At 47.1% G+C, this 13,995-nt stretch overlaps 1 protein-coding gene across 1 annotated transcript in view; it reads right to left on the reverse strand.

The window, feature by feature from the left end:
• CMTM8 (CKLF like MARVEL transmembrane domain containing 8) overlaps window positions 1-10,045 on the reverse strand; it is a 54,770-nt gene extending 44,725 nt beyond the window's left edge. The window contains exon 1 of the mRNA XM_074986125.1: window positions 9,620-10,045. Within this exon, the coding sequence (XP_074842226.1) occupies window positions 9,620-9,784 (165 nt within the window). The 5' untranslated portion in view covers window positions 9,785-10,045. The remainder of the gene's footprint in view (window positions 1-9,619) is intronic.
• Window positions 10,046-13,995: the final 3,950 nt, after the last annotated feature.

A 13,995-nucleotide genomic window follows, 5' to 3' on the forward strand; every position in this document is an offset into this window, starting at 1 on the left:
TGGCCAAGTGGCTCTATAAAGTTTGTTTACAGCCACCAGTCCTGGCTCTCAGTGTTCTGTTCTGTTATTTAGAACCAATTTACCCCCAAGCATCTTCTAAAAGCCCACTCCCAGTTAGACGACTAAGGGTTGGTAATGCTGCTAGCCACCATTGACCTCCTGGTGTTTGGCAAATTCATTCTGCACCAGTCAAGTCCCAAGCATGCTGGACTAGAAAGGTTCAACCTGCACAGGATTTATATTTGACTGGGATGTGTAAACAGATTGTTAATCTAGGCTCCATAATAACATTTTGTTAGTTTTAATAATATCAACTTTACTGGATATCTTAGTCCTTTTAACTTTCATAGCTTCCCTCTTAGGGCCTGATCCAGCTCCGATGAGAGCAGTGATGTCATTCTTCCATCACTCTGTGTAAACCAGGAGTTGCTCCCCTGAAACCACATCAATCTTACACCTGTGTCACTGTTAAGTGATGGAAAAAAAAAAAAAAATCAGAGCCAATGACTCCAGTGGGAATTGGCGTCTACCCTCACAGAACAGTGCTGCTCCTTAAAATGGGTTATAAAATTTATTTGTTCTTTAAGCCTAGAAAGAGGACTTGGTGCTCCCTTTAGAGGCACAATTTCAAATGCTTTACTGGAACAAGAATAGGAATGAGTGTGGGAGACTCACAATGTAACAGTGTACCTTATTTTTCTTACACTTTTGGATAGAGCTAAAAGAAAAAACTCAAGACTGTGAGCTAGATTTATGACAATGCTACTTCCAGCGCTGAATGAAAACGCACGCTCACCAGGAAGGAAAACATGCCAAGGGACAGCTGAGGATAATGCTTGGTACCTTTCCGTTCTGAAGGTCTCAGAGCTCTTGTAAAGAATCTGTGTTTCTTTTGAAACTTTTATCTTTAGGAATTATCTCTCATGCTAGTAGTGAGAGTTCCTGCAAGTGCTGCTTTTAACTTAACCTTTTGCTACCCTCTTTGCATGAAGCCAGAGGTGGAAAAGCTACCAATAAGTTACTTGAATAAAGTGCAGCTGCTTTCACTTCTGGATACCTGAATACAATCAAGATGTGGCATGCATGCATATGCACTTTTACCCAAGTAGTTTCCCAGAGGGACACCAGTGACTAGTATTCAAGTCACCCGTCCACCCCACAAACAGCCATACTTTTATTTAAGTAACTGTTTGGGTACTTTTTCCACCTCTGCATACAGAAAGTAGCATGTGATGTGTGTGGATTATGAGTTCAAGAGTGAATTGGAGAACTTCCTCCTGCTATCACAGTACAAGAAGGGATGTTCACCAGTAGGGCAAGGCACCTCCTGTTGGGGTGGAAGAACTGTCTTGTGATTAATACACAAGACTAGGAGTTATATGATGTGGGCTCCATTCACAGCTCTGACACAGTTAGATATGATGTAAAGAAAGCCATTTAACATGTGCCTTTGTTTCCCCAGATGTGAAGTAGAGTAAAGATGCTTCCTTACTTCACAAGGTGCTGTGAGGTCAGGGCCACGAATGGGGTGGGGAGACAAAGGAACAGTTGCCAGGCAATTTAAAATGGCTGGAGCCCTGGGTCCTTTAAATCACCCTCGCAGTCCCTAACGGCACTGGCTGGACAGCTCTGAAGAACTGGATGATGGAGACTAGCCCCTAGTTCCTCCTCTGTCACTGGCCCAGAACAGACCCCCAAGCATCCAGTCCTTGTATAGGAGCCTGGCAAGCCCACTGTGTGTGTGTGTGTGTGTGTGTAAAACACTGAGATGCTGAAATGGACGTCCCTATAGTTACGTAAGGATTTTTTATTAACAAACTCTACTTTTTAAATGTTGGGATAAGGGAAGAAGGAAAACTTTAGTGATAAAAGGGAAAAAAGACAAGGCACGAGTTAACAAGAGGGAGAAAGGGGGCATCGAGGATGCACCAAGAAGAAAGGAAATCCAGAAATTTGTACTATTGTAGCCCTATAGTTACATAACAGCACTGTAAGGATTCTGCATCCTTTGTGTTGTAATTCTACCAATACTCCAGTCTCTTCACTAGCAGCCTAGCTTCATTGGGGGGGTTTAAATTCCACAAATCCTCTGGAAAGGCTTTTACACCACCCAGAAACAGCAGCACACGTCTACAGCCTCTAATCTAACGTCATCCTCACGTACGCTGTGCACCCAGCCACTGCATACCATCCTTGAACTATGACTGGTGGAGACTGGATGTTCTCCATGGGAAGCTAGGAACTGCAGGGAGCCAGGGAGGACTATAAATTACTTCTTCACTAGCAGAGCAGCACCCTGCTATCAGGATTCCAAAAATGAACAAGAGTCCATCTGCCCAGTCTGCACCACAGACTCCCAATTTAGCTTCATACTTTAGTGAGAATTAAAGCATTCAAAGACAACTGCAGTGGTTTTACTGTTCATCTCTAAAATAAGTACCAACAAATCAGACAGAAGAGGTATAGAAATTTTGATTAGACTCACTACCCACCCAATGATTGAATGTATGTTTCTGACTGCTAGTAAACGCATTTCTCTCATGAGAAAGTAATAGAATTTGAGACCAATTCTACCTTAAACTTTGAGGTTTTGGGAATTTCTCACATTCCTGAACTTTTGTAAAGCGTCTCCATTCATTTCAAGTTCTGTTATCTAACACACCCCCTGTCAATCCCACCATTGTTTCTGTTTGTTCTTGGGGCACATTCCACACACCACTTTTCAACCTTTGTTTTCTTGTATTTCACCCACACAGTCCTTTTGTTCCAAGGAATTACACTGATCTAGTCCGAGAAACTACAGCCTTTTCAGGAAACAGTTTTGAACAATGATGTGATCCCAAAGGAAGAGGGAAATTACATGTATATATATGCTGAAGAAATGGTGATTAGTGGGCTGATAAAGTAACAGTCTAATAAGCAGTGAGGGCTGAAACCTGATGTCAGTGGGAGTTTTGCCTGATTAAGGCGTGTGGGACTGGGCCTAGAATTCATGCCATGCGTTTTCTCATTCGGTGTGTAAAAAAAGAGAATCTCTGAAATTACTGACTGCTGCAGAGGTAATTTGTTGCATTCAGTAGTAAGTGATTCAGCACATGCTTAAATCCAGTCCATCCCTATTCAGCAAAGCACTTGCTCATCTTTAAGAATGTGCTTGAGTCTCCTTGACTTCACCAAAGCTGATGCTATATGCAGAAACTTGGTGTAGCACTGACAGCCCCATGATTCCAGAAGCTGGATGGCAGGCTGGCTGTTACTCATTGGAAGGAGAGGGCGTGGGGAGGGACAGCATACTGCTGCATTTGCCTTTGTGAAGGAGCACTCCAAGTTAGGGGTCTCAGAGGGGTAGCCATGTTTGTCTATAGGTTCACAAAAAAGCAAAACAAAACAAAAAAACAAAAAACAAAAAAACCCACCAAGTAGTCCTGTAGCACCTTAAAGACTAACAATTTTATTTATTAGGTAATGAGCTTTCATGGGTAAGACCCACTTCTTACCCACAAAAGTTCATTACCTAATAAACAAAATTGTTAGTCTTTAAGGTGTTACAGGACTGCTTGCTTTGTTTTCCAAGTTAGGGGTTAGGGCCATTGCCTTAATTAAGCTCTGATCCTTTATCTATGTGATGTGCAAAGCATAGGGCCAAAGAGGTGAAACTTTTGTTTTACACTTGCCCAAGTAAAGGTTCTCACTTAATCATTCCTGTCCATGGCTCTTAGTATTTTATTTCATCCCTTCTAGTACAAGGGAATGCACCACAGTGCTAGAAGCTGAGATGGCAGAGGGCCTATAAAGGAATAATACTATTAAACTAAAGAGATGTTCCAGGGATGTGTTACACTCTGGAACTGTTTCAGAGGAACAGCCATGTTAGTCTGTAGCCTGACAAAAAACAAGCAGTCTTGTAGCATCTTAAAAACGAACAAATGTATTAGGTCATGAGCTTTCGTGGATAAGACCCACTCTTTCTGTTCTAGTACTGTGGTGAGCCTTCAGGTGTATTAAGAGAACCAATACATGTGATACCTACTTAATCTGAATGACAGATAATTCATTAGGAATCTTTCTAGATGGTGCCTGAGAATCAGACATTTTAAGTTTGGATGGGGATAAAAAATACCTACTGATATAAGAGTCAAAATCATCATTATTGCCCAAAAATCTTATCTAGAAACAAAATCTTCCTGCCGAACTGTAAGTATGCACCCATTAATGAAAAACCCGGACTAAGGATATAGATTAATAAGTACTACATGAACCTGAGGAGTGTTTGGGTGTGATATATATGTGAAAGAAGTGAATGATGAACCTGGTTACACTACCAAAGTCTGGTAAACCCATTACTGTAATCCACTTGCAGCAGCTCAACAGTCTCCTACAGGCTTTAAGTTGTATTATAATTGTTTAAATTAAATATTCAGCATAAAGGCCAAATGCACTAAATCAAATTCAGAAAAATGTTGTACCCAGCAACGTGTTTCTGATCAGCAACAACCTGGAGGAATCACCGTCATCATTCAAAGTAAACATTGTTATAACCACATGCTTCGCAATCAGAACATTCTCCACTCCTGCAAGGTGTTCCATAACCGCTGGCTTGAAAAGCTGATCTAGTACTGTGAAGGGGCATCTCTAGTCATTGTTTCACTCATGCATAAAATTCCTGGGAAGACAAGCATGCCTTCCTAAGCCATCATCTTGTCTTTTGAGAAGCTATTTCTGTTCTGGAGAACTCTGCAAGTTGTTTTTCTTGCTCCTTTGAAAATGCAGTATGACATCTTGGTGAAGCCATAAAGGAACAAGTCATTGCCTTTTACAAGGATCTGGCTTCACTGCAGAGTGAGTCAGGTAACCAGCAGCTGTGTTTGAGCACTAGGCATAGTTAGCATTGAGGGCATGTCTATTCTTCCCAGAAGACTGATGCTCCAGAGGTTGATCTTTTGGAGTTCAATTTAGCTCATCTAATAGGAATGCACTAAATCAAACAGTCAGGATATCCCCATCAACCCCATACTAGTTGTGAGGAGTAAGGGAAGCTGACACAAGAGTAACAACAAGAAGCCTTGTGGCACCTTATAGACTAACAGATATTTTGGAGCATAAGCTTTTGTGGGCAAAGACCCGCTTCATCAGATGCAAGAGTGGGGTGTGGTTTCAGAGGGGTATTTAAAGAGTGGGGTCCCAGTAAAAGGGAGGGCCAGAGCTGACAAGGTCTATTCAGCAAGGTGGAAATGGCCCAGTATCAATAGTACTTATCAAAAGAGTCAAAAACAAGTTAGATCAGACAGGGAGATGTGAGCCTTTGTCAGAGTCTAATGGGGAGATATTAACGCCCAGGGCAGAGAAGGTGTTTTTGTAAGCTGTGAGCCTCTCCCAGTCTGTTTAATCCTTGCTTAATGGAGTCAAATTTGCAAATGAATTGCAGCTCAGAGATTTCTCTCTCCATTTGATTTTTGAAATGTCTTTGTTTCAGAACTGTCACCCTTAAATCCGCCACTGAGTGTCCAGGAGATTGAAGCAGTTCCTCATTCTCCAGTAAGTTGAGCTGCCCTACAATTCTTTCCCAGTGAATAGCAGGAGAACCTATCTGTCCATCTGGTCACATTGAGAGAATTCTGGGATGGCACGAGAGCAGTAATTGGGCTAGTAAGTGGGCTGCACAAGTGGCCCTCCATTTCAATGGGCAGCAAGATTGTCACGACCAAGACGGTCTCCCAGGAAATTTTGCTAACTGTGTTAAATTTGCAGGATGTGCCAACTGAACCGTTGCATCCAATTAAAAGGTTGCTGAGCGTGCACATGGCTAACACAGTCAACGCGGTGTGCAGTCATCACCCACGTCACTTCATGTGCTTTATGTGTATGTCACTTTAGTAATACTGATAGGAAAAAATATGCAGATGGAAACCAGCAGAATCTGGCAATACTGCATGTGGGCAATAGCAAACAAAATACCTCGAGGTCCTTATATATAACACTGATGGGGCCATATGCAGAACACTGCAGGGCACAGGCTGCCCCCTCCTGCTCTCGAGAACTATCATAACTGGAGGGATTTATCCTGTCTCCAGGTTATCTGAGCTTGAGCTTATTCAGAGGGGCCTGGGAACCAAAGTTTAAAGCACCACTCAACTCAGGGGATAGGGTTGTGGATATGAATGGGATATGGGGGTTGGAGCAACACCTAAGACAAAAGCAGGTACCTAAACTCTGTCTAGACCAGTGGTGTCCAATAGGAATGTAGGGATCACCACGGCCCTCCCCCCACACAAATTGCCAGTGACTCACCCGAGCCACCACCACCTCCACTGGAGCTGCCATGCTTGAGCCACCCAGCAGCTGAGGCTGTGCAAGGAGCATCTGGGGCCATGGCTGGAGCCGCTGCCACATGAGCCACCACCAGAGAAGCCACGCCAGGCCTGGAGCCATGCCGCAAGCTGCACGGGGCCGCAGAGGGCTGCAGGAGGCACAGCTCCAGGCCGGAGCTGCAGAAGGAGCCAACGCCATTGCCGCCACACACTAGTCCCACCAAGTGGTGGGGTGCATGCACGGAGTGGGCAGAGGGTGCTCCATGTGGGTGGTTCTAAGGAGCCCCATTTCGCCACACTGCATGTCCAACTCACCACATGTGGCAAATAGAAAGCGTATTTGGACGCTGTGGATTTAGACAGAAAGATTATGTAAACCATTCTCAGTCTTTAAGCCAATACTAAGCAGCACACTGCCATCCCGAAGTCCACACAAAAGCAGGTATAAGTGAACTGGTCACCAGCTGACTTTCCAATGGAATTCAAACCCTGGCTGGAGACACTTCACACACTTGGGTTCTGAATCGCACTGTACTGAGGTTCCCATTAGCCTGTTTAGACTTCTCCTACCAGAGAAAGCTTGAGTGGACTTGAGAACCTTGTTGCAGTCAGAAGTGGAAAGGCAGTGGGAAGGAATGTGGGATTTCTTTTGAATACAAATACAGCAACTATAGTTTGATTTTTTTTTCCAATATTGCTGGACTGTTCCTAATATTTAAAAACCTGAATTTGTTTACATTTCAGGTGCCTAATAACTCCATCCATTTAAGTACTTTGGTTGGTAACAGAAATTACTTTCTACTATTTCCTCATACTAGGTAGTATCTTGTAACTTGATCGTCTCAGGCTGTTTCTGCCAGAAGTCCACTAAGAATCTACATTGCACACAAGCCTGAGGTTCCATTTGGTTAGTATGCTTTGATGATAATGGATCAGATAATTACCTCACTGCTGGGTCATCCTTTTAGAAGTTTATAATAATTATAGTCTCAGCCCTTGAAGATGAGTGTAGTCAAATAAGTGACCACCTTCCCATCATCCAAAAACAAAGTCCCTTATCTACCTGTAAAGTTTCTTATAAGGGTGTCAGTCTCAGAGGGTAGCCATACTAGTGTATAGCTTCCCAAAAAATAAGCACTTCCGTACACCTTAAAGACTAACAAATTTATTAGGTCATGACTATGATACACTTCAATAATCCAGTATTCAACAGTCCAATAATCTGAAGAAGCGCATTTTACCCACCAAAAGTTCATGGTCCAAATAATCTGAAGAAGCAGGTCTTGCCCACAAAAGCTTGTGACCTAATATATTTGTTAGTCTGTAAGCGGCTACAGGACTGCTTGTTAGTTAAAAGGGTGTTCTAAGAGTTAATTTATTGATATTACCAGTGCAGTATACAAACTCTGAAAACAAAATATTTAAAAATCTGCTCCTGATCAGGCAAGACTGTTTTCCCCCTCAAAACAAAAAAGCAGTCCAGTAACACTTTAAAGACTAACAAAATTATTTATTAGGTGATAAGCTTTTGTGGGACAGACCCACCTCTTGTTTTGACAGTGTATAGGCTAGCACCGCTTTCTCTCTGTTGTTTGTCCCCTGCAAGAGTTGTTGACATTGCAAATACTAAAACAGCCAAAAGAACACAGCCCCTGCTCTTAGTACATGTTTATGTCATCGAGTTTTATGGGTCTTGGCAATACAAGAACTTGGCATTTATCATTTAAAACTATATTAATTTTGTTCCCTAAATTTGTTACTGCTGAGATTTCAAAGAGAGTGTTAAAAGCACTGGACTCTCACAAGCTCGCAAAGCACTGCCCTGCGGTTTTGACTGTAGTGGAGGAAACACTGCAGTTTTTACAAAAGTTAGATGGGGAAAGCTAGATGGAGCCATACAAAATGAGCTTCTCTACCATGATTCTAAAGAGTAGATGGTGGGGGAGGCATGCTCTTGCTAGTCTGCTGCAGCCTGTAAAATGGGAAATTGACCAAACCCTGACAGAAAGATTATTGTTTCTTGATTACTGATTTAGATCGAACCCGTTGATCTAAGTGGACAGACCTTTATACCTACGCTGTGATGGGAGTAGGGTAGGAACAGGCATAGTTAGATGTCTGCACATACGGATCTGATTGCAGGCTCCAGAGACTAAAACCTTTAAGTTATTCTTTGATTATTATTCAATTTTAAATAATGCTAGATGGAAAAGCAGCAGCCACATCATAATTTCACATTCCATTTGCTAACAAGACAGCCAGTTGTGGACATCAGGAAAACAAATATGATCATTTGCTCTGTATGCCACAAATGACACTATTTTTTTATTTTTCATTTTATGTCAAATGATTGCTCTTTGCATTGACAATCAACGTAGACTGAGGGTCAAGAAGGTAGAGAGATTCATAAAAGACAACCTGTATATTTTAGACATGTGTATATCAGTAGATAGTGGAAGAGCCACTAGTTCCCTTGGTAGACACATCATCTAGTTTGACTTCATCTATAATGCAGGCCACAAAAATCTTATTGATTCATCCATGGGCTGAGCCCAGTAACTTACTTGGATGTTCTGAAGATTTTTTTAAGATGGGAGACATTAGGTGGCGAGTCCACTAGTTCCCTTGCTGGATGAAAAGTTATTTACCACCTCTGATGCTGCCATCAGAACGATGTTACAAGTCAGTCCAATACCCAGAGGAAACTAATATAATTCTAATTAAAATAGTTAATTACAAATATGACTGCATTTACAAATCTTCAACGTATGACATGAACACTGCACTGAGCAAAATGCAACTGGTTTTTGCAAACAACAACACACTCCCGTAGCACCTTCGACACTAACAAATTCAGAAGTGGGTCATACCCATGAAAGCCAATGAACACTACACGTGTTAGTCTCGAAGGTGCTAGAGGACTGCTGGGTATTTGTGACTCTGCCCCCCCACACAGGTACCCCTCCGGAACTACCGATTTTCGCAGTAGGCTGCAAAATGCTTCAACCCCCCCGGTGCCCTGAACCTGAGAGTTCCCAGAGCTGACAACCTCCTTGTCCGAGAGGACCCCTGCGCCTGATCTCTTGGGCGGGCTGCCTCGCACGCTGGCGGGGGAGGGTTCCGCACAGCCCTCCCCGCAGCGCCCCCTCGGCGGGACGGGAACCAGCCCCGGAGGGGAGGGGAGGGGAGGCTTCTGGCAAGCACCGGAGCGCACAGGGCAGGCGGGAGCACGCCGCTGCCGAAGGGAGCCCCCGTGCGCCGCCTGGGGGACGCGCCGCGGAGGGCGAGCAGGCAGCCCGCGGGCTACTCACGATCTCGGCCAGCATGAGCCCGCCGGGCGCGGTCCTCAGGAACTCGCGGTCGTAGGCGAGCAGGGAGCTGCCGGCGCCGGCCGCGGGCGAGAAGCCGGCGGTGAAGGAGCTGCGCGTGGTGGTGACCGGGCGGGCGCCGGAGCGCGGCGGGGGCGCGTGCTCCATCTTCGGCCGCCGCTGGCTCGGCTCGGCGCGAGCCCGGGGCTCCCTGGGGCGGGGGTGGCGGTCCGGGAGCGCGGCTGCCCCCTGCCGGGCGGGCGGCGCGGCCGGCGCGCGCTCCCTCAGCCGAGATGGGGCGACCCCTGTCGCGGGGGCGCGGCGCGACCCGCTGGCTCCAGGCGCCGCCCCAGGGCTGTGGGTGGGGAGGGGCGTTTCGAGCCCCTGAGGAGGCGGCCGTGAAACGGCGCGGAGCCCCGCCCCGCCCCGGCTTTGTGCGGAGCAGGTGCCGGGACACGGAGACGCGTTTTCCGCCCCAGTTCATGTGAACGCGGGGGCCGGGCCGGGGCGGGACGTGCTTCCCTCCCTCCAGAGCCCGACGGGCTGGAAGCGCCTCCCTCCTCCGGCGGGGCGCTCCCGAGCCGGGTGTGAGGCCCCTTTGGGCAGGGAGCGCCCCCAGCCTGCTCCTCGTGGAATGCTGGAATCCTAGAACTGGGAGGGACCGCAAGAGGTGCTCGAGTCCAGTCCCTGCCCGCAGGGCAGCACCAAGTCACCCGAGCCCCAGGTGCACCCAGCTCAGTGGTTAGAGCGCTGCCCCTGTCAACGCGGGGTTGTGAGCCCAGCCCTTGAGGGGGCCTTTCAGGGGCCTGGGGCAGGGATAGTGATAGGTCCTGCTGGGACTGGGCACAATGACCTGTCAAGGTCCCTTCTACCTCTGTTAGACACGTGTGGGTATTAAATCCACAGATCTCTTCTTTATATCTGCAGGTACCACAGCCACCAGTAGGGATGCAGCACCGTTTTGCAAAAGGTGATTTTGTATCTGCACCAGGCTCTGTTGCCACACCTGCCAAAGCACATGCCTGGAGTGCTTTGGAGACAAGAACCATTTCATCTTCATAACTGTTCTGGCTTCTCCTAGCTCCTAGCAACCACACAGAAAGTGGGATGGGGCAAAGAAGTGTATATAGATGTTAAACCTCAGGAAAGGTGAAACTGGGATTTATCTCTGTCTTCAAAATGACCAAGGGGTCCCTGCTTGCTGCTCCTTACAGTAGATTGTGATGGGTATGCAAGGGTATATAAAAAGGCTATGAAATTCAGAGACAGTTATTAACTAAATGTGTGGTGATATACATCTCATGGAGCTGAAAAGGACCTCAGGAGGTCATTGAGTCTAGTTTGCTGCCTGTTTGGCAGAACCAAGCACCATCCCCCCGTCCCCGCTTCCTTCTCCTCCTATTTGCTCTAGATCCTTAAAGGGCCCCCTCAAAGGTGGAGCTCATAATCTCAAATTTAGGAGGCCAATACTCAAATCACTGAGCTAGCTCTCCCCCCATGTTAAGTCACTATAGATGTATCTACCTGACATTAGTGAACTGTTTCTTACTATCCATTACCTAATGCTTGCCCAGTCTGGTTTTCTGCCATAACAATAAAAATAATATTAAATAAAAAATCCATACAAGTCAGTTGAGAGGTGCTTAAGTATGCTGTCCTATTCAGAAAAAGAATCAGCATGCATGTTGTATTTTATTGCCACTTTCAGGGATTCTCGAGAAATGGAAACAGGTATTAATGACAACTGCATTTAATGTTTAATCACTCCCAAAAATCTCTAACCCCTACCCGTTAGCCCCGCACATCCACAGTTTAAAATTAATATTAATCCCCTACGAAAGTGTAGAATGTTCTCCATGTAGCTAGTTACCATTTTCCTTCAGCAGTTTACTGATACTGCCCTACTACTTTATGAGAAGCCCAGTGATTTGACTTTTTTCAATATCATCATTCAGTGAGGAGTTTAAAGGGAAGGAGTGGTGGTACTCTTCCAAGCTTTGTCTGCAACATGAGTTCCACTGCTATGAACAGAGCAGATGGAACAGGCACTCAGTAGACTGGACTGAAGTTTGAAATAGGATTGTGGTGCTATCTGAACTTCTCTGGACTCCTAGGGCTTGTCTACACTACCACCCTCCTTCAAGGGAAGGATGGTAATTAGGGTGCTGGGAGTTTACTAATGAAGTGCTGCGCTGCATACGCAGCACTTCATTAAGCAAATTCCCCCCCACAGCAACTTCGAAGTTTTAAACTTCAAAGTACCGGCTTGCATCTAGCCACAGCTCACCCGCTGGTACTCTGAAGTGCCGGGGCAACTTCTAAGTCCTTTTACTTCGAAGTATCAGCGGGTGAGCCGTGGCTAGACACCAGCTGGTACTTCGAAATTTTAAACTTAGAAGTTGCTGCGAGGGGGAATTTGCTTAATGAAGTGCTACGTATGCAGCGCAGCACTTCATTAGTAAACTCCCAACACCCTAATTACCATCCTTCCTTCAAAAGAGGGTGGTAGTGTAGACAAGCCCCTAGAGTTGGCTCCCCCTCCTGCAGGCTTCAGTGTGCCCTTTTTGGTTGGAGGGGAGGTTGGTAGGATGAGAAGAAATGATATTTACCAAATGTAGGATGACCACGTTTCCCTATGCTGAATACGGGACACCTAGTAAAACTACTCATATTCAAGCAAGCTCAATGGCAATCAGCCAGAACTATGCAGTCCAAATTTTAAATTAACTTCAAATTGACTGAGCCCTTGCTAAAAATAACTACTGCCCAGCTGGTGTCTTTTTATTTACCTTCATGTTGTTAAGTTTTGCACAGGGTTGAGGTGACAAACACACGTTCCCTGTATCTCTCTCACACAGGGATGTGGCTGACTGACTGACCCGACCCAACCATCCCTGCCCAGTGCTTTCCACCAGCCCTGCCTGGCTGGGCCTCTGGGGTGGATCTCTCTCCCCTAGTTCGGGGTGCTCATCTTCTCAAGGCAAAGTGGGGAGTATGCAGGATCACAGGACCCCTCCCTAAATTTCTGCTCCCACGAGAACGTGGCCAGCAGCAGCGTTTAGGCATGGGCAGGAAGGAAGGGATGGGAGCTGCTTCCAGTGGAAAGGGGGTTGAGGTAGGTAGCCTGGCCAGTGGAGTGGGAGGGGCAAAGGGGCAGTTGCCCATTGGCCTGGGGTTTCAAAGGCAGTGGGAGGGCTGAGCCCCTTCTAGATGCTGCAGCAATGCTGCTCCAGGGCCGTCCCTCTAAAAATGGGACCTCTGGTCACCTTTGGGTTCACACCAGAGCATGGCCAGCTGCAGCCTTTCAGCCCTGTGTGGAAGGGAAAGCATGGGAGCTGCTTCCAGACGCAGGGAGGTGAGGGTGGAAGGTAGGGATGATCTGGACTATGTATTGAGAGGTCATCTCTCCTCCCTCAGTCCCCTGTCCTGCTTCCCTGTGGCTGGAAGCAGCTTTCACTTCCGGTCTGCTCAGTGTTGAAAGGCAGCTAACATCTCCAAGCTACTGCTGCCCACTGACATGACCCAGCCACCTCCTGTTCCCTGGCTAAAGCAGAGTCAGGAAGGAGCTAAATCCCAAGGATGCATTGTGCTCCAGGGCTGAGAGAACCTGGCTGCAGGGGCTTCAGCCACCCTGTCCAGAGAGGTGGCTCAGCAGGGGAGGTTTCCTAGGGGACAGAGCAACCACGGCTGCCTTGGAGGCAGGACCTAGAGCATGAGCAGTGTGTGACGAGGATACTATGCTCTTGCCTGGGGTGGGGGATCTGCTGCAGACCCTGTGGAAGTGGGGTGAACAGGATGGGAACGGCTTCCTGCCTGCCACTGCAGAGCTCCCCATGCCAGCACTCTCTGAGGCTTTGGTGAACACAGGATTCTCCTCCCGCTGGCCAGTACCTTGGGCTGTAGAGTCTTGAGCTTTCCCTGGGTGCCAGCCCAGGCTGCGGGAGTGGGGGAGGGAAGGAGCCTGCCACCCAGGGCACTGGTGAGCTGAATGAGCCAACCCAGTGGCTGGTTTTCTGCACAGCGAGGGGAGCAGAGCACACCCACTGGGGGGATGGGGAGGAGCAGTGAAAGTGTGTGAAAAGCCACAACAGGGAGAGGACAGTGAGAGGGGAATCAAGTAAAGGGTCAATGGGTGGGCAGCAGAGGTGACATGTAACTGCCCATCACTGGTCCACACTAACCAGCTCCCGCAGCACTGGAAACGGGACAGGCACTGAAGGGGGTGGGTGACCAAGAGGAGGCAGCACAACAGGAACTGCACTGGAGGACCAGCGGGGGGAGCAGCCAGCCCAGCACACTGCAGCTATGCAGAACCACCAGACTTGCGCTCTCAACCCGTCGTCAGCCACTTCACCCTCACGACACGCTCACCACTGGTG

This window comes from Carettochelys insculpta, chromosome 2 (genome assembly GCF_033958435.1).
Source record: "Carettochelys insculpta isolate YL-2023 chromosome 2, ASM3395843v1, whole genome shotgun sequence".
Classification (NCBI taxonomy): domain Eukaryota; kingdom Metazoa; phylum Chordata; order Testudines; family Carettochelyidae; genus Carettochelys; species Carettochelys insculpta.